This window comes from Herpailurus yagouaroundi, unplaced genomic scaffold (assembly GCF_014898765.1).
Source record: "Herpailurus yagouaroundi ecotype Mexico unplaced genomic scaffold, PumYag 28, whole genome shotgun sequence".
NCBI classification, from domain to species: domain Eukaryota; kingdom Metazoa; phylum Chordata; class Mammalia; order Carnivora; family Felidae; genus Herpailurus; species Herpailurus yagouaroundi.
Genome location: NW_024412376.1, coordinates 14889478 through 14913851, shown reverse-complemented (window position 1 = coordinate 14913851; position 24374 = coordinate 14889478). Strand labels below are relative to the sequence as shown.

Below are 24374 nucleotides of genomic sequence, written 5' to 3'. Positions count from 1 at the left end.
GGCAGGGGGTCTTATTAGGTGGGTAATGTCATCTTCCCAGGGGAGGGGAGGGGGCATGGAAAGGGCCCATGGGACAGATGACCTCATTGATGCTGACCAGAAATTCCAGATAGATTAGTTTAAAATTCCACTCTTGGGTAGGTGGAACCTGCAGTTAAGTCTTGGTTTGCTGTCCTTGGGGCAAATGACTCCACTGTGGCCCTGTGGCTTTCTTTTTAACTATAGGCAAAAATGCTTGTCCTCACGGAGTTAAGATCCAGTGAGGGCGGCGGCGGGGAGAATAAACAAGTAAGTTATGTGCTGTGTTCCTTTCCCCGTGAAGCATTCCCAGATGTGGTAGGAAGGGTCAAATTCTACTCTGGTAGTACTTGTTTATCTCTTTTTTATTTCAAAAGTGATTTCTAGCTCTATAATGGCACCCATTGAAAACATCATACAAATGAGACAGTGCAAAGTACTGAGCACTCCTGTTACGATGAGAGATTTATCATATTTATCTGCGTGTCACCCCCATGTGGGCTTCCTTTTATGAGCTCCATTATGGGGTTTGAAAATGACTGACACCATGTGGAAAGTGACATGTCAAAATGATGAGGGAGCATAAGGCAGGCTGAGAGCAAAGCACAAGCCAGCACACCTGCCGCCCCCAGGTGGGATATGTATGATATTCCCTGGACACTCCCAGCTACCCAAAAAGGACAAAAAACAAAAAAAACGACAGCAACAAAAAAACCCTACAAATTGTTAAACTGAAAAAAATCTCCACTAGTTTACCAGAAAAAGGCAATCTCATCGATAGCCTACTGTCCGGGGCGCCTGGGTGGCTCAGTCGGTTGGGCATCCGACTTCGGCTCAGGTCATGATCTCACGGTTTGTGAGTTCGAGTCCTGCGTCGGGCTCTGTGCTGACAGCTCGGAGCCTGGAGGCTGCTTCGGATTCTGTGTCTCCCTCTCCCCCTGCCCCTCCCCTGCTCATGCTCTGTCTCTGTCTCAAAACAAAACAAAACAAAACAAAACAAAAACATTAAAAAAACAAAATAAAAAAAAATTAATAGCCTACTGTCCAGGAACTCCATACTGTCTTGATGTTAATGCTTTGCTAGAGGGAAAAACAACCTTAGCTGGACAATAGCTAGGCCTCCAGTAATCTGTGAGTCTTTAGCATAAGAAAATCTCTTCGGAAACTTCCGTTTTGACTTTGCCCCACCTCCATAGTATGTAACCAGCCACTCTTCACAACCCCGGTGCAACTCTCTGCCCACAGTTCCTGTCCCTGTGCTTTAATAAAATCACCTTTCTGCACCAAATATGTCTTCAAGAATTCTTTCTTGACCATCAGCTCCAAACCGCACCATCACCCCCAAACCCCATCAAAAACACTCATTTGCAGTCTAGAGTCCCTGGTTCTCAAGATATGACTGGGGAAGCTTGCAGTGGGACCACCTTGGTGGCCAGTCTTCTTCCCCACTATTGTTTGAGTTCCTCAGCTATCCCACTCAATTGAAGGTTTAGTAACCGTGGGTGGACCCTGAGACTTCCTTCCTTCCACTCCGATCTTTAATGGGGACCAAACAGGTAGAAGTATATGTGTCCAGATGGTTCTCTCTGATGGGCCCTGGCAGGCACAGGGACTGACAGCTGGAGGCCAGGCATCCCCAAGATGCGGCAGCTATCAGCTAGGACCTCTTGGGGACAAGATCTACAGACCTAGAGTTTTCTAATTATCAGAAGCACCTAGATAATACTGGACTTTCCTGAGCCTCTCGAATAAAATCGAGACAATACCCACCTAGCAAAATCATCAAAAGGATGAGAAGCACTGGGATTCATGGAGGGGGGGGGGGTCTTGAGTCACCCCACCTTCTACATCAGCCTCCCTAGGCACTCTCCAAATAAATTCCAAATAAAATAGCGTACTTGCTGTGCGTGTCCCCTTTAGGACAGGTCTCCTGGCACCCCTCTTTCAAACATTTCTGCCCCTTCTCTTCCATGGACATCCTGACGCAGGTCCTGAAATTCATACCCATTTATTATTACACAGCCGGAGTATTTTACAGGCACGTTCTCAGAACAGCAACGCCAAAAGAGCCTTTTAAGGCTCTTCTGGGAGGCCTACTATCATGATAACCCCCACTCAGTCAGTGGTTTCTGAATGAATGAAATGAAGGACAGTTACCCCTCCCCCCCAGCAGGGATCCAACAGGCTTTGAATGGCTGCTTTCAGGCTCCGGCTGCCCCTGGGGAATTTCTCCCGGCTGGATGGAGGCCCTTAGGGCCACCTGCATCTCCCCTCGGCTCCCCACCGGCCCCCATCCGTAAGCTCCCCTTACCCACCAGCCGCGGGATCTCCCGGAGCCGTGTCGGGTGCAGGGTCCGCTGGGGGGGGGGGGGGGGGGGGGGGGGCGGTGGGGGGGGGGGCCGGGGTGGGGGTGGGGGTGGAGAGGCGGGCCCGGGGCTCGCAGCGGTCACGTGGCGAGTCAGCTGGGCGCGCAGGGCGTGGCGAGTCAGCCGGGCGCTGTAAATAGGCGCTGGGGCCGGCTCGGGGAAGCTCCGGCGGCGGCTTGGGCATCGGCACCCCAGCTCGCAGGCTGCAGGCCCAGGCTTTCGGCTGCGGAGTCGGTGAGTGCGGGCGGGCGGTGGAGACGCGGCGCCGCCGCGATGGAAGTGACCTTGGCGATGGGACGGGGACACCGGGTCCCTCTGCACCCCCGCCAGGCCCAGGCCGGGTCCCGAGATATCCCGGGGCGGGCGGGAAGTGGGGGGGGGGGGGAGGACCCTCGGGCTGTCACAGCTGGGCGGGCAGGGATGGCAGCCCGCACACTTCTCAAAGTCCGTGCGGGGAGAGAAGCAAAAAAACAATCCCACGAGGGCAGCCTGGCACCCGCCCCAACTCCGGCCAGAAAGCAGGCACCCGCCGGCCCGTCCCCTAGGGCTGTGCTCGCGGCCCCGGGTCGGCTCAGTCAGACCCCACGATCCGCCCGGCTCCAGAGTCGAGCCTGGGGAGCAGCCCGGGCGGAGCTGGGGAGTTTGCGGGGGAGATCCGGGGGAGGAGCTTGCGGGGAAGCGCTTGGCCTGGGTTCTGGTGACTTTCCGGGTAGGATCTACCTCCCCAACCCCTTGTGAGCTTCTGGGCCTCAGTTTCCTCAGGAAATTGCTGATAAAATAGTGTCTCCCTGCAGGCGTTTTCTTGTTCCAAAGGGTTTGCTTGGGCAACTTTTCTGCACACGACCACACACGATTCCAGGGACCCCAGAAGATAGAAACCAGAACACGAGCCTGGAACTGGGTGGAGTCGGTGGAGGCCACATGTTGAGCTAATTCCACCATGGACGGGGAAATTAAGCTGAGAGAAGGTTGGGAGACTGGGTGAAGGGCATGGAGCTCCAGTCCACCTCTCCCTGGGAGGCTGGGGGTGGAGGGGAAGATGCCACTCCCTACTGCAGTGGAGGGAAGGCGGCGCCTTCCACAGGCCAGGGTTGTGTGCGAGAGGAGAAAGCAGGCCAGAGTCTCTGGGGCATCACCTCTTCCCTCAGCTAGTGACCCTGGAGGCCTGGACGAGGGAGTCGGAGGGTAGCAGCAGGCCGTCCTGGTAGATGTAAATTGGATTTGCCGCCTTAGTGGGCCTAGAGCATTCTCTTCCACAGGCTGGAGGAGGCCAACAGGCTGGGGGGGGGGGGGGGGGGGGGGGGGGGGGGGGGGAGAGTTACTTAGGCCCACCCCCCCAGCGGGCGGGGAGGAGGTGGGGTTCAAATGGAGACCTAGCTCCTTTTGTTACCTTGGGAAACAAATCCTCAAGTGCCTCTGCCAGAGGCAAACACAGCTGAGATACATGCGTTCAGTTGACTTTATAATAGATTCAGAACGATAAGAATGTGACAGGTGACGAGGCTTAGAAGGGTGTCTGTTTTAGTAAGGGCTGCTTTTCTGCCCTAACATCCTTAATTTAATGGAGAATTGTTTCCTGTTGGCACAGGTGATGGTGACCCAGAGCCCTTGAACTTATGGGAAAAGCCGCACCCTGCCCCCACCCCCCAGGCAGTGGCTTTCCCAAAGAACAACCCTGAAGGTGCCCTGGAGAAAGGTTCTACTCAGATCTTTCTGGGCATCTGTCCCACAGCTGGGATACTGCCGCTCAGCAGTGGAAAGCTGCAGATCCCTTATTTGGGGGCTTCAAAGGCCAGTCCAGCCCTGGCTCTAGTAACTGCCTTGCTGTTGGGTCAGGACAACCTGTTTCTGAACTGGTCAAGCGGTGAGGCCTTTTGGCTCCAGGATGAACCCGCCGGTGTGCTGCTGATTCCGCAGCTTGAGCTGAGGACTTTTCTTCTAGACTGGCTCTTTCTTTTCCCAGTGACGGGACCTGGGAATTGGAGTAGGAAGCTGCACACATTTTAGGGATAAGAGATTTTGTGTTGCTATTGGCTGTTGGATTGAGAGGCAATGGAGAGCATATCCAGAGGAGCTGTCGAGCATCTGATGGGTCATTTTCTTAAATGTGGTCATGACTTGTGGTTGTGTAGACTTTCCCTGTCATAGGGAGAGAAAAACTGAAGTATTTCAGAGGGAGGGCTCATGACATGACGTCTGCCGCCTATTTTAGATAGTTTCACATAAGGAAGGTGTTAAAGAAATGGGAATTTTCTGGATCAAGAAGGATTGAAATTGGGCACTTTCGTACGGTTCAGACTCACCTGCAGAGAGATGGTGGGGGTTGACCTGGGGATGAATCTAGGTGAGGCACATGCAGGTATGTATTGTATCTACGGGATAGACAGCAGTGTCTGCATCTGGTCCCATATATAGCGTCACCTCTTGGTTTAAGCTCAGCACACACTCCCGAGGCTGCCTAAGAAAGGGTGTGTGGGCGATAAAGCCTCCTTCCGTGGCTGTTAATTAATGTTCCTATTCCACCCTCGTTTGGATAGGGAAGGGGACCTAGGAACCAAACGCCATTATATATTTAGACTTCAGCCAGTCTCATTTTTAACCTCAAGCCTCATGCCCACACCCTTCCCACAGCCCCTGCGGCCTCCAAGTCTCAGGCTTGTGTGGGGTTCCTAGGGTGAGTGCACTTCTTGGTTACAGCTCCCCTTTGAAGGAGGCAGGTTGCAGCTTGTTGGCTCTGCAAATCCATTACCCACCGGGGCCTGCCTCTGATCTTCCTGGGACACATCCTGGCTCCTGTCTGTTCTGTTCTTTAGAATTCTCCTGCACGTGTTTTTTTTTTGTTTTTTTTTTGGTAATTTTAATACTTTATATCAATCTGAACAATGTTATTAAAATTGATATTACTGTAGTTGTGCTGCGGTGTATCCCTTCCCCCTAGTGTTTGTGCGATTTATTTATGTTGATACATGAAGATCTAGTTCCTCTCCAACGCCCAGAGTATTTACCAAGGTTACAGTTAGTTTTTACTTTTGCATTATTCACCATTGCACTACAGTAAACCCTCGGCGTCTCAGGCACTTGCAAGAGTTTCTCGAGGGCAAGAGCAGGAGAAGTCGCATTAATTGCTGGGTCATAAGGTGTGTGTGCACTTCCGTTGTGCTAGATGCTGATAGAGAGCGCTGTCCAGTGGATGTTATCAGTATGTGTTGCTAGCGGGGTTGAGAGTTCCTGTTCCTCATTTACCACCACTAGCTATCACCAGACTTTAATTTTTACCAAACTGATGGGCTCGAAATGGCGTCGCTGATTTAATTTTTATTTCCAGGAATTCATATTAATTCCTTGCCCAAGAAACCACTGATCTAGTGAGGTTTTCTATTTTTGTTGTTGATCCCTGACAGTGTTTGTAGTTTTAATGTGTCTGTTAAGAGTGAGAGCGTACTAAGGTTTCTCTACATCCTAACAGGTATCTGGACTTCTCTGTAATTAGGTGGCATTTTCTAATTTTTTTTTTTTTTTTAACTTTCAGAATGCATGTGTGTTTTGGGTACTGTAGTTTGACGCTTCCCCTTTACAGATGAGAAAACTGAGGCTCCTGCAAGTTGGTGACATGACAGGGGTCACTAAAATAACTGAGGTGGAATTTCTCCTAGAGTTTGATCTCTTGCCAGTTGTCTGTCCCTACTCAGATATACTCCTCAGGGCTTGCTTGTTTTCTCAAGCACCAGTTTCCCTCACATGTGATAAAACAAAGGCTTCAGGGGCGCCTGGGTGGCGTAGTCGGTTAAGCGTCCGACTTCAGCCAGGTCACGATCTCGCGGTCCTTGAGTTCGAGCCCCGCGTCAGGCTCTGGGCTGATGGCTCGGAGCCTGGAGCCTGTTTCCGATTCTGTGTCTCCCTCTCTCTCTGCCCCTCCCCCGTTCATGCTCTGTCTCTCTCTGTCCCAAAAATAAATAAACGTTGGAAAAAAAAAAAAAAAAAAACAAAGGCTTCATACAAGACCAAAGGTCCCTTTCCAGCGTTACTGTCTTATGAATGCTGGACGCCGAGAAAGATGCATGCCTACAGTCTTGACTGTTGTAATCTGTCTCCACCAGGCCAGTAACTCACTTTGGTCTGGTCATCAAGATAACCTAGTTACCAGGAAGGATGAGGGGAGGAGGGTGGGATAGATCCCACCGAAATAGGAAACCGATCCAGTGTAAGGCACCTAGATACTCTGCCAAAAGACCCAGCAGGGGCCGGGCTTCCCCATGACCCTCTGACCTGCTGACCTGGACTTGGGCAGGATGTGCTCACACATGTGTAAGTCACGCGGCTTCCAGGCTTGTGCAAGACCTGGGAAGGCCGTGCCAGCCAAGGCCTCCGCCACTCCAGAGTGGAGGCCTTGTCAGACATCAGCCGGGAGCCACCTTCTCAGTCACTTAACCTCGTTGGTGTTTGGGAGTGCTTTGTTCTGGTGGTCAAGAGAGCAGAATGAACCAGTGTTTGGGGACCCGTTGCTGCAAGTAGGGCGATCATAATTTTTCATCCGTTTTTTCATTTACTTCTGAGAGTAAAAAGAATGAGCCTGGGACATCAAGAGTTAACTGGCCTGTGACTAGAGAGATGTGTACTCCCCTCACTAGTGAGCCCACAGCCGTTTCCTGGTGGCAGTTCGTTATAAGGGCTGCCCACTCCGAGCCAGGCTGCATGGAAGGCGCTTTCAAAAAGACCATCTCCTTACATCCCCCAACAGCCTTGTGAGGTGAGTATGTTTTCCTGGAGCTTTGAGAGGAACCCGGATCAAGCAGAGAGGCAAGGCCTTTCTGTCGCTTGTGTTTGGCACTGCCGAAGTCTTAGCCACCTCCGTACCCAGCCGGCAGAGAGATGTGATCTAGCCTGCGATCGAATTACGGAGCTGCTGTGCCCCTGCAGGCTGGGGAGGCACAGAACCCTAATCTCATTTAAATCTCCAAGGATTTCTGAAAGCTTTTGCAAAGCGGTCCTGAGGTCCTTCAGAATCCAGGCAGTATGTCCATGGGAGAAACAGAGACATGAGAATGCAGTGCCCCTTTAGCATCTCAGCAAGTCAGTATCAGGGCTGTAGAGCAAAGCTGGTGAGCAAAAGCTTCCAGAACTTTCTAGGACTTTGCCCAAACTCTCTTGGTTCTCAGTGATACAAGTTTTTTCAGCTGCTGAGGGCCTTCCTGGGGTCCATTGTTTTAAGCCTAAGGTAGTAATTCTCTTCTTCTGTTTGCAGGATGTGGGCTGCCGTGGCCGATCTTAAGCGATGTTCCATTGTGGGCCGTGTAGCTAGATGGTTTCCAGGCCCTGTGGGAGACTAGCGTTGAGCAGGCCCGCCCTGCTCAACCTGGTGGGAATTAATTAGTCACTGATTTTGGACAGATGGTTGGCAGGTGGGCTGCAAGGGAAGTACCTGTGAGTGGCCTAAGCTATTTAGGTGGGTGAGGCAGCTGGGGCCTTCTCGCTGCTTCCCCTCGACCCTGCAGGGCTGTTAGCTGCACAGCTGGTGGCTGACTGCAGTGGACCCCCTTTCTGGGTCACCCAGGAGTTGCTTTGGGGCATTCAGCTGCAGAGCCTGGCTCTAGAGGACAGATCGCCAACTGCTGCCTGCTCACCCGCACAGCTTTAAGGAGACGGATGGCGACTAGGAGCCCTTTTTGTTGTGTTATTTTTAATTTAAAGATCGTAAGCCATGAAGTAGTTGAACGTGTTTCCATCAGGAGCAAAGACATGAAACGCGAAAGACACATCAAGGCTGTGATTCAGACTCAAAGGCAAGGTCCGAGCGTATCTGAGATGAAGGCACGTTGTGTCAGCATCACAGCCGCTCCAACGCTGAGGTGTGACTGGGCAAGTTGAAGTCAGAGGAAATGAAGAGCTGCCTGGTTTCGATGTGTAGGTGTACCAAAGTGGTCGAAACTTCAGGAACAACCGTCAGTGGTGATGGCAGGAGGCAAGATAAGTCTTTGTGGGGGAGAAAGAAGCTTGACGAAGTTCTCTAGCAAGGTCCCACTCAGTCTTCATATCCCTCCTGCCTGTCCACCTTCCCCCTAATCTGTAGCCAAGATACAACTTTAGTTTGTGGCTGTTGGTAAAATCTAGGCGCACTCAGTTTTTGATTCTTTAGAGCCCACTGTGCAAGACGTTGGCAGTATACGAACAGCAGCAGTGGACAGGCATGAGCCACATATGGGAAGGAAGACGTGCTAGGCAGGCGTTCCTCCTCTGTGTGGGCCACAAGATTGCCGCTGGCTTATGTGGAAATTGCAGAGCTGTCTCCTTAGATTCAGTACAGATTTCGAATCCAATCTACCTGAGGGGCTCTACAGTCACACGAGAAAGCTTTTTTAAAAATCAAGCTTGGTGACGGTCCAAACTGATTGCATGTCCTTAGGGATATCAGGACTCTCAGCCTTCTGTGACTTGGCATCAGCTCCTCTCTTGTGTTTATTCCAGCACCTTCCAGAGTCCCAAGGTCTGCATTAGTCCCAGGAATGGCTTCAAAGGAGTCTGGGGAATGGTTCTGCTATAAGGGGGTGGGGGGGGGTGGCTAACGGGATCAGCTGGCCCCAGGCCCCTCTGTGCCCATGTCGACATTCTATAGACCCTCAGTGGGATGTGCTTTCATGTAAACCGTTAAGTGCCGCAGGGTTTGGAGAGGAAAGAGATGCGAGAGTCTGCCCTTTTTTAGCCGGAGGTTGTCTTGGCAAAATGGCAGACGGGTGTAGTGGAACCCCAGGTCTACCCAGGAGGACCAGCTGACCCAGGGCTAGAAGCACCATCTGCCCGCAGCTGTTCCCTCCACCAGCCCACGCCCTGAGAGGGAGTCTGGTGACTTGGAAGTGCTTATCCACTTCGGGCCCCTCTTTTCTCACAGAATAAGGACTTGCTGTTCGTTCTCTGCTGTAATTAAAAAAAAAAAACAACAAAAAACCCCAGAACTGAGAAATTAAAAGGGAAGTATTTGCCCAAAAGAGGGGAAGTGAGAGCTGGCTCTGTTTCATGCAAAGGCCAGGGAACCCATGACCAACATGTTAACAAGCTTATTTTATTTTATTTATTTATGTTTTAATTTTGTTTTAATGTTTATTTTTGAGAGAGAGAGAGAGAGAGAGAGAGAATGAGTGGCGGAGGGGCAGAGAGAGGGGGAGACACAGAATCCGAAGCAGGCTCCAGGCTCCCAGCTGTCAGCACAGAGCCCGACGTTAACAAGCTTATTTTAACCATTTGCACATAGGTTGTCCAGTGTGCATGATTTGTGTGGATGCAGAGAGAGATGCCTGGCACTCACTGAAGTCAAATCGCCACTGCTCTCAGGACATCTGTGTCCCCTTCAAGGAGGAGAAAGTTGACTTAATGTTCTTTGGGCTCAACAGTCTCCAGACTCTCAAAATGGAAACTCACTTGGAGGTTCTTTGAGATTAAAACCTCATTTTAATTCAGACTCTCTGTGATAGAGGGGTATTGTGGACAGGTTTGGAGTGAACCAGAATTCTCTGGCACAGGCTAGAAGTAGGGGGAAGAAGGGAAGACGGAGGAGGGAAGGAAGCAGGGCAGTGAGTTGGACCTGGGCATTAAACGTGCCCACGTGAGCAGCCCTTTATTGCTTTCTTACTGTAGAGCAGGCGCTGTACCAGGGGCTTCTGCCCACCCTCATGACACTCTTGATTTCCACCTGGAGCAATGAATGGTCATTAGCCCCATCTTACAGGTGGTGAAACTGAGGCTCAGTACAGGTTGGTACTCAAGGGTGCACAGTTAGTAAGTGGAAGATCTGAATCCAGGTCTCCTGACTCCCAAGCCCAGTGCTCCTCCGCCCCACAGGCTACCGCAGCTATTAACCACTTCAACCCCGACTTTCCACCAAATGCCACAGCCCTGTGCCTGGAGGGCTGGGCTGAAAAGAGGAGTTTCCCAAGTGCTCAGTCCTAGTGGGGCTGGGAATCTGGTTCAAGATGAGCTCCCGCCCTCCAGGCTCACATCTCTGAAGTTCACTGGGGCCCCTGGTTCTTCCTGACACAGAGTTGTGAGTAGGGAGAATGAAGTTAATAGGAAATTTAGAGGAGGGCCTGTGGAACCGAAAGAAAGGGGCAAGTGCACCAAAGCGTCACATCTGGGGGGCCTGGCAGACCTCAGGAATTAGGCCCGGGTATGGCCATGGCAGCCGTCAGTGCAGGAACTGAGAACCGTGCGATAAATGGGTCGTGGCTGTGGTCTCTGCCACCAGAAAAACCAGAGGAATCTTGTGTAAAGTCCAAGCTACCATGGAATTGCTCCCATTCTCCACTTGCCTATGATGTAATATCTCAGCAGATGGCTAAGCCCCGGGGGCCACCTGGAGACATATAGGGAGCATTCACCTGGGCCTGGCTCAGGACCCAGCCACATTCCTGTCACCCCTGCCTGACAGGTCACAGTGAAAGCCGAGGATAGGGTGTGATTCTGATGGGCTCTTCAGGTCTCAACCTGCTGGCATGGGTCTCAATGCCCACGTGCCCAGAGTGTATACTCCAGTGTTTGTGCGCCAGGTTCTTACATCTGGGGAAAATGTGAAGGTACCGGCTGTAATTCAGAGGGTGCCGTGAAAAAGGAAGGAATCTGACTGCTTTGCTTCTTTGCCCAGAAGTTCTAAAAGAGACCTCAGGGGTGCCTGGGTGGCTCAGTCGGTTAAGCATCCATCTCTTGATTTTGGCTCAGGTCGTGATCTTGAGGTTGGTGAGTCTGAGCCTCGCATCAGGCTCTGAACTGATGGCATGGAGCCTGCTTGCGATTCTCTCTCTCCCTCTCTCTCTTTTTCAAATTAAACTTAAAAAAATTTTTTAAAAAAGACCTCAGCTCCCTTGCCCCTTCTGCCATGTGAGGACATAGACATTCACCTAACAGTTGGAGGTCACGTGGGTCCCTGATGTGGTCTGGTGAACACCAGCCTCCCTGTGAGTCACTGGAAAGAAGGTGTTCTGTGTTTTGAGCAGAAAGTCACTAGGGAGAAGGCCTCACTGTTGACTGGAAATCAACTGGAAGTGCCTTTGGGCTCAGGGGTTTTGGTAGCTCCGGCTACTCTTCCTAAAAGACCAAAACTTTGAATATAATATGTTAATTTAATTTAAAAAAAAGGGGGGGGGGTTAGTGGAAAATAAATCTCCCCGTCACAGATATTGCTTTCATATGTTTTTCCATATGTTTTACATGTGGTAACGGTAATGTGAATGTATATTGCTTCATGGTCTCACACGCTTACCATGACTCACCGGCTGCTTGCTTTTTTCCACTTACGGGTATCTTGGGCTTATTTGCTTATCAGTACAATGTGATTCTCGCTTCAGCTAGTTCCTATCTTAATGGTTACTTTGTATTCTATTAATCATTTACTGTAACTTCACAGTTGCGGTTAGTAGACACTTGCTTTGTTTCTGGTCTTCTGTGATACAAAGAATATTCAGTAAACATCTGTATACCTATATCTGTGAATTTGAAGCTCGTAGGATACATTTCTGAATGTCAAATTGTTGAGTCAAAGTGTGTGCAGATGGCCAAATTAATAGAAATGGTGGGGGTGGGGGGCGGCACCTGGGTGGTGTCGCTTAAGCATCCGACTTGGGCTCAGGTCATGATCTCACCGCTCATGAGTTCGAGGCCTGCTTCGGGCTCTGTGCTGACAGCTTAGAGCCTGGAGTCTGCCTTGGATTCTCTGTCTCCCCCTCTCTGTGTCCCTCTCCTGCTCATGCTCTCTCTCTCAAAAATAAATAAACATTTAAAAAAAAAAACAAAAAGCCAGGCCAGTCGTCTCCATGGGGTTCATAAGCACAGCACCTCTGCCTCCCCACGCCTAATCCACCCCCCAGGAGCTGTCCAGCTGTCTGCCTTTGCCAGTCCTTAATTTTATCTGTACCTCCCTGTGGTGGAGCATCTTTTAATATCTGCTGGCCATTTGTAGTTCTTTTTCCTCTACTTCATTGTGTGTGTCCATTTGCCACTTTTTTATTCTGCTTTTTCAGGTTTCTTTTTCAAGTTTATTAAGTTTTTTATTTTGTGGGAGACAGAAGCAGAGAAGGAGGGGGAGAGAGGAAGCATGAGCAGGATAGGGGCAGAGAGAGGGAGAGATAGAATCCCCACGTGGAGCCCATCATGGGGCTCGAACCCACGAACCATGAGATCATGACTTGAGCTGACGTCAGAGTCAGATGCTCAACCGACTGAGCCACCCCTGTTTTTATTCAGATTTTTAGGCGCCTTTTGCATATTAAGGAAATGAAGCTTTGCGTATATGTAAGTACTGTTTTGTAGCTGGTCACTTTTTATTTTGTTTTCTAGAAGAGTGGCTTTATCTTTACGTAAGCAAGCCTTGTCCCTTGGTTTTACGTCAGTCTTAAGTATCTTACTCCGATAATAGGTTGTTTAAACTGCGTTTATTTTCTTCATACGGTTTCTGTTTTAATTCAAGAATTTTGTTCCGTGTAGCGCTTCTCGTGTGTGAGAAACTAAGTGTAAACGTTCAGCCTTACTATTTTTTTCCAAGATGCAGATGTGCAAGCACCATTTATGACACGTGCTGTTTCCTCACCCACCTATACCACATACGCTGAGCACCCACACATAGGAGATGCTTCTGAATGGTCTGTTTTGTTGACCAGACTGTTCTCAGGCAGGAGTCACCCAGGGTTTTATAATGTACCGACTATCTCAGAAAGCAAGCCTCCATCAGTGCTCTTTTCTAGAATCGTTTGCTGCCATCATAGTTATTCGTTGGGAGGAATTGTTGCTGAGGCAGCCGTCAAGTTTAAATCTTCCCTCTGACGTACTTCACTGTGGGAGGCGGCATGTTCAGTGCATCTTCCTGTAACCCAATGACCCCGGAGGAGGTGGGTCACTCTGGAAGCCCCAGAGGTCAGGGACAGGAAATCCTCCCCCTCTCCCCACCGCCGCCACTCCCCACTGTGTGGGCATCTCACAAGGCCCCATGGTGCTGTGACACCCAGAAGAGCATTTCTTGCTTTCATTAGAGCTGCTTGCCTAAGAGCGTGATTCAGAGGCCGAGCGGGAAACTGCCCGTCTCCTGACTTGCAAGCCAGTCCAAGATCTAAGGACTGTGGTTGTAATGGGATGACTTCCCTTCTCGGGAGCTCCCACTTTGAACCAGGAAACAGAGCCCTTGGCTGACTGGAAAAACCAGAGAAAAATCTCAGACTTGTGCCACTGGCCAAACCAGCCCTGCTTCCCTGGTTCTGCTGAGTTTGGCACACGCTGGGCTTGGCTCACTTGTGTTTTGCTTGTTCTATATCCAGAATGTGGCTCATGAAATGTATTTTCTTTTGTATTTTTCTTTTCTCATTGGGCCTCTACTTGGGACCTAATCTCAGAGGCTGTTGACTCTTTCAGAGCACTGACTTGGAAAAAAGTCTCCAAGACTTGGTTCTACAGACCCATGGAGAGGCAGTTTGGCAATAGTAGGGAGGGCACTGAACTCAATTTAGCCTTAGTATCTGCGTTCATTGATTTGTTTCGTGGAGTCACCGATCCTGCTTTGTGGCCTGGGCCCTGGGGTTATGACAGGCAGCGGGTCAGTGCGCGCCCCATCCTCTCAGCTCCCAAGATAGCCACAGACCATCCAGGGAACAGCAGTGACTCAGACACAGCTTGAGGACAGCCCCCGAGACCCAGGCCACATGCATCACCAGGATGCAGCTGCAAAAGGGCCTCGCCGCTTGCAATGCAGCCATGTGGTTTTCTCTGTCCTGTCTCCCAGGCATCTGGAGGAGAAGCAAATACAGTCCGTCTTAGCCCGTTGGCTGCTACAACACATACTACACGTTGGGTGGCTTCTGAACGGAAATTTGTTTCTTGGTTCTGGATGATGGGGGGATGTCTGAGGTCAGGGTGCCGGGATGGTCAGATGAGGGCCCTCTTCCAGGTCACCAAACTTCTTGTGGAGTCCTCACATGGCCGAAGGGAAAGGGAGCTCTCTGGGGTGTCTTATAAGAAACTAGTTCCATCACAAGGGTTCCATCCTCCTGACTGATCACCCCCTACAGGCTCCACCTCGTAATCCCACCACATTGGGGTTAGGATTTCACCATGAATTTGGGGGGCTGGGGGGCACGGACGTTCAGTCCATGGCACGGCCCTGTGATGTGGGCACAGGTTGGGATTTTGATGATACGAGGCCTGGGAGCCCATGGTCCTTGAGGGCTGTCTGCCACCACACCCAAGCTTTCCAGGAGAGGACACTGAGGAACAGAAGGGGGCAGAGATGGCAGAGCCGGGAAGGGGACGTGGGTGTTTTGACTACTGGGTTGTTTCTGGCCCTGGAACCATGCCATCAGAGATGGCACCCTTGTGTATGTTAAGCACTTGAACTGAAAGAAGTGTCCTGATGTCTTGTGTGTTTTCTTTTCTAGGTGACTCTAAGATCCAGCATCCAAAATGTGGCAGCTCTTGGCCACTCTTAGCTGCCTGGTGGTGCTGACCAATGCCCAGAGCAGACCACCTCTCCAGCTCCTGTCGGATGAGCTGGTCGACTATGTTAACAAGCGTAACACTACATGGAAGGTGGGCTGTGGGGACTTCTGTGCGTGTCCCTTTTGGGGATCGGTCTGTGCATTCTGACTCCCAAGGGAGGTGGCTGCAGCTGTGGCCCACAGGACACTCTGTCCTGGACAGTTGGTCTGATTGAGAGTCCTGGCCACTCAGGCCCATGCCTACCTGCTCCCTTCCCTGTGTGTGTGTGTGTGTGTGTGTGTGTGTGTGTGTGTGTATCCACAGAAGTGCACTGGGTGATAAACGAGCTTTGGAAGGGTTCACAATCAGGAAGACCCTGAACCCCACCATGGTAGGTGCTAGTGCTCATCAGTAGTGGCAGCACCTCGCTTCTGGCTGGCCCACAGCTCTGGGGCTTCAGGAATTAAGAAATGAGGAATAAGCCACGTTCAGGGCTGCAGAGCGTCTCTCTTGACATCAGTAAACATAGCAGATCAGAGGAGACACCCACTGGCCTGGGAGCTGTGCACTGCCCATGTGGCTCGCTCTGGGCTGATAGTGGCCTGCTTGCAGGGTGCCTGTCTTGTCCTTTCAGGCTGCTGTAACAAAATACCACAGACTGGGTGGCTTATAAATAGAAAAGTATTGCTTGTGGTTCTGGAGGCTGGAAGTACAATTTCAGGGCGCCAGCATGGTTGGGCTCTAGGGAGGGCACTCTTATGTTGCAGATGGGTGACTGCTCATTGTGTCCTCGCTTAGTGGGAGGGGCAGGCCAGCTCTCTGAGGTATCCTTTGTAAGGAGACTAATCTCATTCATGAAGTCTCCACCCTCATGACCTAATCATCTCCCGAAGGCCTCACTTCCAGGTGCCATCAAGGGTTAGGTTTCACCACGAATTTGGGGACACGTGTGTTCTCTAAGAGGGCCCCAACCCCCCTCGCTCTGCTGAGCTGGATGGGAGCCCTGGCCTTGTCAGGCGTTGCATGTGGGCGGTGTGCATACTTCCATCCACCCGCATCCCTAGACACCCCTTCTGTTAACTGCTGTGGGCGGGGCTCTCTTCCAGGCTGGACACAATTTCTACCATGTGGAGCCGAGCTACCTGAGGAGGCTGTGCGGCACCATCCTGGGTGGGCCCAAGTTGCCCCAGAGGTGAGTGCCTGCTCCCTGGGGGATAGATACTCTGTTGCACCTGCCCCGCTGCCCTGGGAACCGCAGGTGTGTGTTTGGCACAGGGGGAAGGAGGGAAGAAAGGAGGCCTTGGCACCCACAGGTCTCCCCCTCCCAGAGCCGCAAGGATGCCACCTGACAGGCTCAGCCCCCGGTGCCCGTGTTTTGTGCTGCTGCAGGTGTCTCAGAGCCCCAGTGGAAAAGGCCCCAGGTCTGGTTCTGCATGACCGGGATAGACCCAGTCTTAAATGGTTTAAGGAGAATTTAAGAAAAGTCATATGATCTCCATTAATGTTCCATTTTTTTCTAGAGAACTCTGCAGTGGGCATTTTCATGTAGACATTACTCTTTTTTTTTTTTTTCAACGTTTATTTATTTTTGGGACAGAGAGAGACAGAGCATGAACGGGAGAGGGTCAGAGAGAGAGGGAGACTCAGAATCGGAAACAGGCTCCAGGCTCTGAGCCATCAGCCCAGAGCCTGACGCGGGGCTCGAACTCACGGACCGCGAGATCGTGACCTGGCTGAAGTCGGACGCTTAACCGACTGCGCCACCCAGGCGCCCCCATGTAGACATTACTCTTGTGAGAAGCATTAGAAATCTCTGACAACACAGATGGAAAGGCTATGAGACTTAACACGGTGGTGAAGATACTAAAATTGATGCAAGGACCCTGGGCAGACCCTGTGTGGGGCGGGTTAGGGGAGGACGAAACACAGTTTTGTGGACTTTGTGGCCAAAACTCTTGAAAGATACCCCAGAAAATAAGACTGGAAAACAGCATAGGGAATGAGAAGCTGTGTTGAGCAGTAGAATTCCTGGTTTGGTTCTACAGAATTCCCAGGGGACAGCCCTGCAGCCATCATCTTGGGCTTGTCTCCCTTGTGTCTCCCTTGCCAGGCGGTGGCCTGGCCCGAAGTCACTGGCCTCTTTAGGGGTGGGGGTGGTTTGTGACATGCAAGCTTGTCACGAAGGCCTTCCTTTATCTAGAGTTTCGTTTGCCGAGGACATGGTTCTGCCTGAAAACTTCGATGCCCGGGAACACTGGCCTAACTGCCCGACCATCAAAGAGATCCGAGACCAGGGTTCCTGTGGTTCCTGCTGGGTGAGAGGGGCTGGAGTGAGGCGGGGGGACAGCTGTCAGATCAGCCGTGACTAGCCAAGTTATGGGAACTTGCTGAGCCTTCGTTTCTGTCAACATAAAAATTATGAAGATCTGTGGTGGAAGAATAGATAGATACGCAAAGTGCTCTGGGTGGCCCGTGTGTGTGCTGTGAGGCTGTCTATTTTTCTGTTTGATGCGCTGTCCCAGGCCATCAGCAAGCACCATTAGACTCCTACTCTGCTTCGTGGAGAAACATCCATCTCTGTCAATGAGCTGTCTTAATTTTGTTTAACTGTGGTAAAGTGCACGTGGTATATTAACCATCTTAGCCATTTTTGGTCGGCAATTTTTTTTAACGCTTATTCATTTTTGAGAGACAGAGACAGAGCACAAGCAAGCAAGGGGCAGAGAGACGCAGAGTCCAAAGCAGGTTCCAGGCACTGAGCTGTCAGCACAGAGCCTGAGCTGGGGCTCAAAACCATGAACTGTGAGATCATGACCTGAGCTACCTTAGCCATTTTTTTAATTAAAAGTTTTTCTTTTAATCATTTATTTTTTAGAGAGAGAGTGTGTGAGCAGGGGAGGGGCAGAGAGAGAGAGGGAGACATAGAATCTGAAGCAGGCTCCAGGCTCTGAGCTGTCAGCACAGAGCCCGATGTGGGGCTTGAACTCACGGACCGCGAGATCATGACCTGAGCTGAAGCAGATGCTTAACTGAGCCACCCAGGCGCCCCTGTCCTAGCCATTTTTAAGTGTACTGTTCAGTGGCGTTAAGTACATTCACGTTATTGTGAACGCATCACCATCGTCCATCCATAGAACTCTTGTCATCTGTAAGTGTGGAAATTAAACACTGCCCCTCCGTTCCCTACCCCCCAACAACCACCCCTCTCCTTTCTGTCTCTTACTGACCAGCCTAGATACCTTGTATTAGTGAAATCATACAGTATTTGTCCTTTGTGTGAGCTGTTTTTTCTGTTAACAGAAACCACATTTTAGAAATGAGCTGAGTGACCAGATAGAGATGTGGGGTGGATGGGTCTCCTAACTTTAAAGACCAGCTTGAGCACCAAGACCTTCACTGACCTTGGGAGAGACTAGTCAGCAAGGTCTGAGCCGCCTGCTGTGGTCCTCTGACGCTGTGGCCGGTGGCCGGTGGGGCCCACAGTCCAGGAGTGGGGCTCACCTGCGTGGGGCTTGTTTTCCTGCAGGCATTTGGGGCTGTGGAAGCCATTTCTGACCGGATCTGCATCCTCACCAATGGCCACGTCAATGTGGAGGTGTCCGCCGAGGACATGCTCACCTGCTGTGGTGACCAGTGTGGGGATGGGTGAGTCTGAAGCAGCATCCTCCACTGTGGGAGCCGGGCCCCCGGGAATGGCACTGGGAGCCCCCAGGCCGAGGCCTCCTGGACAGCGGCTGAGGGCTCCCTGAGGACAGGAGTGGTACTTGCAGGTCAGATAACGGTCCTTTGCTGGGACATCTTGGGGACCTGGGGAGTCCAGAAGCAGGCCTGGCGTGACTGCTCTTTTCTGGGAGCCGCCTAAAACCGGGCTGACCCCACGGTGCTGGGTGTGGGTGGTGGGGTCCAGGCACAACACAGATGGTCTTGGAATATGTGATTAAGTTTCAGATCTCAGGCCTGGTTTTTGTCGTCTTTGTTCCCTCTTCTTGCTGAAGGAAATGTAATAGCCTTGGGGTCTGTTTTCTGTAATTAAGAATGATGGGTGCCTGCCTTTTTGCCAGCTCTGGCCTTGGTTTTTTTTTTTCAACGTTTATTTATTTTTGGGACAGAGAGAGACAGAGCATGAACGGGGGAGGGGCAGAGAGAGAGGGAGACACAGAATCGGAAACAGGCTCCAGGCTCTGAGCCATCAGCCCAGAGCCTGACGCGGGGCTCGAACTCGCGGAGCGCGAGATTGTGACCTGGCTGAAGTCGGACGCTTAACCGACTGCGCCACCCAGGCGCCCCTGGCCTTGGTTTTATAACGTGGTTCTCTGATGTGGCTGCAGATTAGAAATACCTGGGAGTTTAAAAAACCGTGCCAAGGCCTCACCTCACACCAGTCCTTGGCCTTCGCATTTTCTGTATTAAAACACCAGGGAATTGCAATGTGCATTCCGTGTTCCAGGAAGGACACAGCCTAGTTAGGGGTAGACAGGAAGAAGAGAGTCGTTCCGACTTGTTGAGGATGGTGGTGGTGATTCCCTGGAAGAAGTGACTAGCCAAGGAGGGGATGAGTGGGGTTGGCTGAGACCCAGGAGAGCTGCTGGGCCGGTTGCAACCCTGGGGCCTCAGGCAGTGGTCTGGGAGCAGCTACAACTTCTCTCACAGTGAATTTAATGGATGGCTCTTTTCTCAGCTGTAATGGGGGCTTTCCTGCCGAAGCTTGGAACTTCTGGACAAAACAAGGCCTGGTTTCTGGTGGCCTCTATGATTCCCATGTAGGTGAGTGTCTGCCATCAGCGCGTATCTGGCTAGATGGATTTTATATCGAAGAACAGGAACAGGCTCATAGTGCATTACAAAGTGACGGTTGAGGGTGGAGGGCAGGAGGCTGGAGAAGAAGGCAGAGTTAGCACAGTGTGGGGAGTGCTGTGTATTTGACCTACTGCCCCTGTCGCCCCAGCTCTGCCCTCTGCTTCAAGGGGCTTCTGAAGAAGCTGTCGGCTGACACCCTCCTTTCCACTTGGTCCCCCCCCCAGGCTGCAGACCCTACTCCATCCCTCCCTGTGAGCACCACGTGAATGGCTCCCGGCCCCCATGCACAGGAGAGGGGGACACCCCCAAGTGCAGCAAGATCTGTGAGCCCGGCTACACCCCATCCTACAAAGAAGACAAGCACTACGGTAAGGTGGGGCCTGGGCTACTACCCAGCACCCCGGGGCCCGGGGACCTGCCGACACCCTTCCCAGGCCGGAGAAAGGGAGAGGCCAGGGCAAGTGAGTCTGAGTCAGGAACGCAGGATGGAGAAAGGAAAGTTATGAAGGACTCTCCTGTCAGAGGGAGCAGCACGCTGCATTTCTGCATGTCTCCACCCTGAATTTGGCCTCAGGATTCCTGTTGTTTGAGAGTCACAGACCCTCTGAGTGGGGAGGGACCAGACCCCTCGCTTTACAGAGGAGTAATCTGGCCGAGAATCTTTCTGGGTGCCACTCTACCCTTCTTCCAGGGTCTCCTGCTCACTGCCCCTCCCGATACAGAGCTCTAGCTCTCCCACTTCTTGGCTTCCGGGTCCAATTCCATCATTCTCCCCTGCAGAAGCCTTCCCTGACCCCCCAGGCTGGGCGAATCCCCCTTTAAGTCAGTGCATAGTTGACTGAGGGAACCGTGGGAAGCACGCCTCACCCCCACTCGGCTGATTCATTTGCCAGGATGCAATTCCTACAGCGTGTCCAACAGTGAGAAAGAGATCATGGCGGAGATCTACAAAAATGGCCCTGTAGAGGCGGCCTTCTCTGTGTTTTCGGACTTCTTGCTATACAAGTCTGGTATGTATTGGCCCCTCTGATGGCAGTGGGAGCAGAGGAGGTCTGGGTTCCGGGGGACCACCAGGACTCTATCAAGGAAGAAGACCTCATTTTGTCCTGGCCACGTCCCAGATCATGCCTCACATTCAGTGGATGAGAAGACAGGAAGCACCTGGCCATGTGGGAGGCTGTGGGGATTCACCCGGGGAATGAGGACAGCCCCTGGCCCAAGAGCCCTCTCAGAAACCCCCCATTCTAGATGAACGGTCTATAGCTGACCACTTTGGTCTCATTTACATTGTGCCAGATGGAAAACTTCAAACCTCTCAACTTTTATGAAACCTCATTGGATAAAGATGATTCTGGCAAGGAAAAAGTTATAAAGCTGGCAGTTTTTAACAGTCCCCACCCATATTACAAAAGGATGCATTTTCATTTGACAAAGTGATTCACCAATGAGGGGATGGCCTGCTTGACAGGCCCATGGGCAACTCCGCCTGTATCTTTCTTCATCCATCAGTGCTTGCCGCCACCGATCCGGCCTGTCTCCTACTTCTCCTCTGCGTGTATCCCAGGGCAGCAGTTAAAACTCTTTTAAGTTTTATAGAACCCTTTTGACAAATAAATCCTTACGTGGAGTCCCAGTATGTAGAACAGATAACTGGTTTGTTAACATTCCATTTTTTCCTTAAATTAGAATTTGTAACTTTAGTTTTAAAGGTGACCAAGAAGCGTATTTTGTTGGGACCCCCATTTTAATATTTTTTCAACATATTTGAGTGTTGGGCTTTCAAAAACCTATTTAAGTACTTTCCGAACATTGTGGGAGCCCCTGGAGCCTTCTGGGAGAACACCAGGCCTCTTATACTACCCTGTTTGCAAGCAGTTCTTTGGGAGGGCTCGTTGGGCCCTCTGGACCCCATTTGTCCTGACAGGTAGCTGGCTGAGGTGCAGGGATGCCGTGGGAAATGGGGCATCGGCCTGGTCTCTACCTGAATGGGCTTTCCCTTAGGCGTGTACCAGCACGTCACCGGAGAAATGATGGGAGGCCATGCTGTCCGCATCCTGGGCTGGGGCGTGGAGAATGACACACCTTACTGGCTGGTTGGCAACTCCTGGAACACTGACTGGGGCGACAATGGTGAGTGGCAGCCCTCTTCCTGCTAGGAGGGTGTGGTGAGCCAGCACGTAGTGGTCCTCTTGTCCTTTTCTGCTCAGCTGAAAAGCTGCTGCACAGCTCCTAACACTAGGCCCAGGACTCAGCTGTGAGCCTTCAGGTTTCTGGGTGCTAGTGAGCTGGGGGTTCCCTTGCCATAAGGGTAGACTCTGATCCTGAGAGGGTGGTGTGAACCAGGTGACAGCTTCAGGTCGCTGGTGCCCGCACAGTTCCCCCATCACCCCAGGCACAGAGCCGGTTTATGTGGGGTCCACTGGAAGTGGTGTCCAGAGGCCTCACGATGTGGTGCCAGGCTCCTGGGCAAACAGTAGACATCGATAGGGCACCTCGATGCCGATTTGATGCTTGCTTTAGGGCTGGGTTGGGGTCTGCCGCTCCTAGGTGTTTCTGGGGTGAGTCTGAGTATGTTGACAAGGCCCAAAACCCAAGGCACACTTTAAAGGCATATTACTTTTGCTTCCCAGGCTTCTTTAAAATCCTCCGGGGACGGGATCACTGTGGAATCGAATCGGAAGTTGTGGCTGGAATCCCATGCACTGAGCAGTACTGGAAAAGGATCTAATCTGCTGTGGCACTGGTCTTGCCAGCCCCGGGGCAGTTTTTCCCTAAATCGAGCCAATTGGGCTGGTAACGGAGGGTAGGAATGTCTTTTATTCTTTGCATTCAGTTGAGATACAAGAGGTTTTGGACAGGGCCTGAAGGATTGGGCCAAACCTCGTGTCTACCGTCAGACTGTCTTCCAAGGAGACACATCTGAAGCCTGCCACCTTCCGGCCCGTTCAGTGGACCTGCTGTCACAGTGCACACTTAGCCCACGTCAGCGCCCGCTGCAGGCACGGCGAGGCCTCCCCCGTAGACTAGTGCTGCGCGTAGTGCCTGCTGCTCCCGACTCCTGCGGCCGCCACCTCCACGCCGCCCCCCCCAACCCGCGTGCACCAAGGAGCGAGACAAACATCCACATGGGCCTGTAGGCTTTCCACAGGAATAGGAAGTGGAGTTCCTCACAAGACAGATTGCCACCAGCGGCAGTACTTCTGAGCGAGGAACTTTCTAGATTTGGAGTAAGTTGAGGAGGAAAATAGTGCGGCAGCTCTCTGGAGAAAGCTGTTCTCCCAGGGCCCTGCATCCCTTGAGCTTTGCAGTGCTGCACCCCCTCTCTGGTCTTCTCCGTGGCATGGCTCCTTTTTAAATAGGGGTTTTTAATTTTGTGCACCTCAGCTGGTCATACGGACAAATGAGGAAACTTTTTGGAAGAGCTGGCCTGCTTCACAGGCTGTCTCCTTACAACAAAACCAGGTGGTCGTGAGCGAATAGGCCTATCAGCCTGACACAGTGGAGCCCGTTTGGGAGAAGCCAGCTTTAACCGTTTAAAAAAATCACTGCTTCACTCTGTTAATTTAACAAGGAAAGGAATGACGGTGCCAATAAAAGTTTGCTCCCTTAACGTGAAGCCTTGTGTTCTGGTGGGGATCCCGCTGTCTGTAGACTCGGAGCTGCTGTCTGTCCTTATCCCGTGGAATCAACATTTTCCTGCATCTGGGGGTCCTTGAAACTCTAACCGGGGGTCTCTTGCCTCAATTAGGGGAAACTAGATAAATGCCTACTTTAACTCCTCGCTGCCCCAGCTGCACTTTCAAACCAGTTTCTCTCTTCTTAGGCCTCTGCCATTTTCATCCACCCTGTTCTGTAAATTCATCCCCTAAACTGCCTCAAGCCTTGATGAACTCTGCCCCTGCTTAAAGAGCTAAGAATAAAGCCATACTCCGCATTTTACCAGCTACAGGCCAGCAGTGACCTGTGTGAGGATTCACACAAGCAATGGCGTATCAGTGATGCCGTGACCCAGGTGTCCTAGCGGAGGACCGGCTTTCCCTGGTCCCCTCCGATGTTGGAACGGGATGGAGGCAGAGCCTGTGTGTCATATTCTCAGTTCCCTGGGTCTCTGATTTACACTGCTGGTTAAGAACCGTGGCTTTGCATGGGCCTAGTTAAGAATCCTAAGCAAAGATGTGTACCAGTTCTTGGGAACGGGGGAAACTGCAGCCATCCCACTGGCCTATCAACACGTGACCACCTTTCCCTGAGAGGTAGACTCACTCCAGAAGCATGGAAAGTGTGGCTTTTGATGTGAATTGCAAGTTAGGAATCAGAGGGGCACCTGGGTACCTCAGTCAGCTAAGCCTCTGACTCTTGATTTTGGCTCAGGTCATGATCTTGTGTCTCTCGGGATCGAGACCCTCATTGGGCTCTGCACTGATGGCGCAGAGCCTGGATGGCATGCTCTCTCTGCCCCTCCCCAGCTTGCGCACTCTCTCAAAATAAATGAACATTAAAAACAAGGAATCCGAAACTGCATCATCAAATAAGCTCTTACACCCGGTGAATACTGAAGGGAAAATTTATGAAACCCGACGTATTTCAGAAGTGTTTAACAAAGGCTACCAAAGCCACAAATTTTGCAATCGCTTTATTCTTAAAATTGCAATCAGAAGACATTCATAACCTCAATGTAGTTCTAACAAATTCGACCTGCTCTCCAAATGGAGTTGAATGATCCCGTTTCCATCCTGTCTGCCACGTGCCCAG

General features: G+C 51.5%; 1 protein-coding gene and 1 long non-coding RNA gene across 5 annotated transcripts in view; both read left to right on the top strand.

Moving 5' to 3' along the window:
- The window catches only part of LOC121027040 (uncharacterized), a 28001-nt gene that overhangs the window by 2275 nt on the left and 1352 nt on the right, over window positions 1–24374 (top strand). Inside the window, exon 2 of the long non-coding RNA XR_005788534.1 lies at window positions 14169–14171. This is a non-coding gene — a long non-coding RNA (uncharacterized LOC121027040). The remainder of the gene's footprint in view (window positions 1–14168; window positions 14172–24374) is intronic.
- On the top strand, window positions 2491–23238 carry CTSB (cathepsin B). 4 transcript variants are annotated; one of them, XM_040469990.1, is made up of 10 exons: window positions 2491–2618; window positions 14786–14936; window positions 15932–16017; window positions 17026–17140; window positions 18352–18470; window positions 19504–19589; window positions 19847–19990; window positions 20516–20632; window positions 21624–21752; window positions 22253–23238. In XM_040469990.1, exons 2-10 carry the CDS (start codon window positions 14811–14813, stop codon window positions 22348–22350), a joined length of 1020 nt encoding a protein of 339 aa, XP_040325924.1. In that variant the 5' UTR covers window positions 2491–2618; window positions 14786–14810; the 3' UTR covers window positions 22351–23238. The 4 variants fall into 4 exon arrangements, with proteins under 4 accessions (XP_040325924.1, XP_040325938.1, XP_040325929.1 ...); XM_040469995.1 differs by lacking the exon at window positions 2491–2618 and adding an exon at window positions 6994–7131; XM_040470004.1 differs by lacking the exon at window positions 21624–21752.

Coding starts and splice junctions, on each gene's coding strand:
- CTSB (XM_040469990.1), top strand. CDS start 14,811: ATGTGGCAGCTCTTGGCCACTCTTAGCTGCCTGGTGGTGCTGACCAAT. Junction 19,991..20,515: donor CAAAGAAGACAAGCACTACG/GTAAGGTGGGGC, acceptor TTCATTTGCCAG/GATGCAATTCCTACAGCGTG. Junction 20,633..21,623: donor CTTCTTGCTATACAAGTCTG/GTATGTATTGGC, acceptor GCTTTCCCTTAG/GCGTGTACCAGCACGTCACC.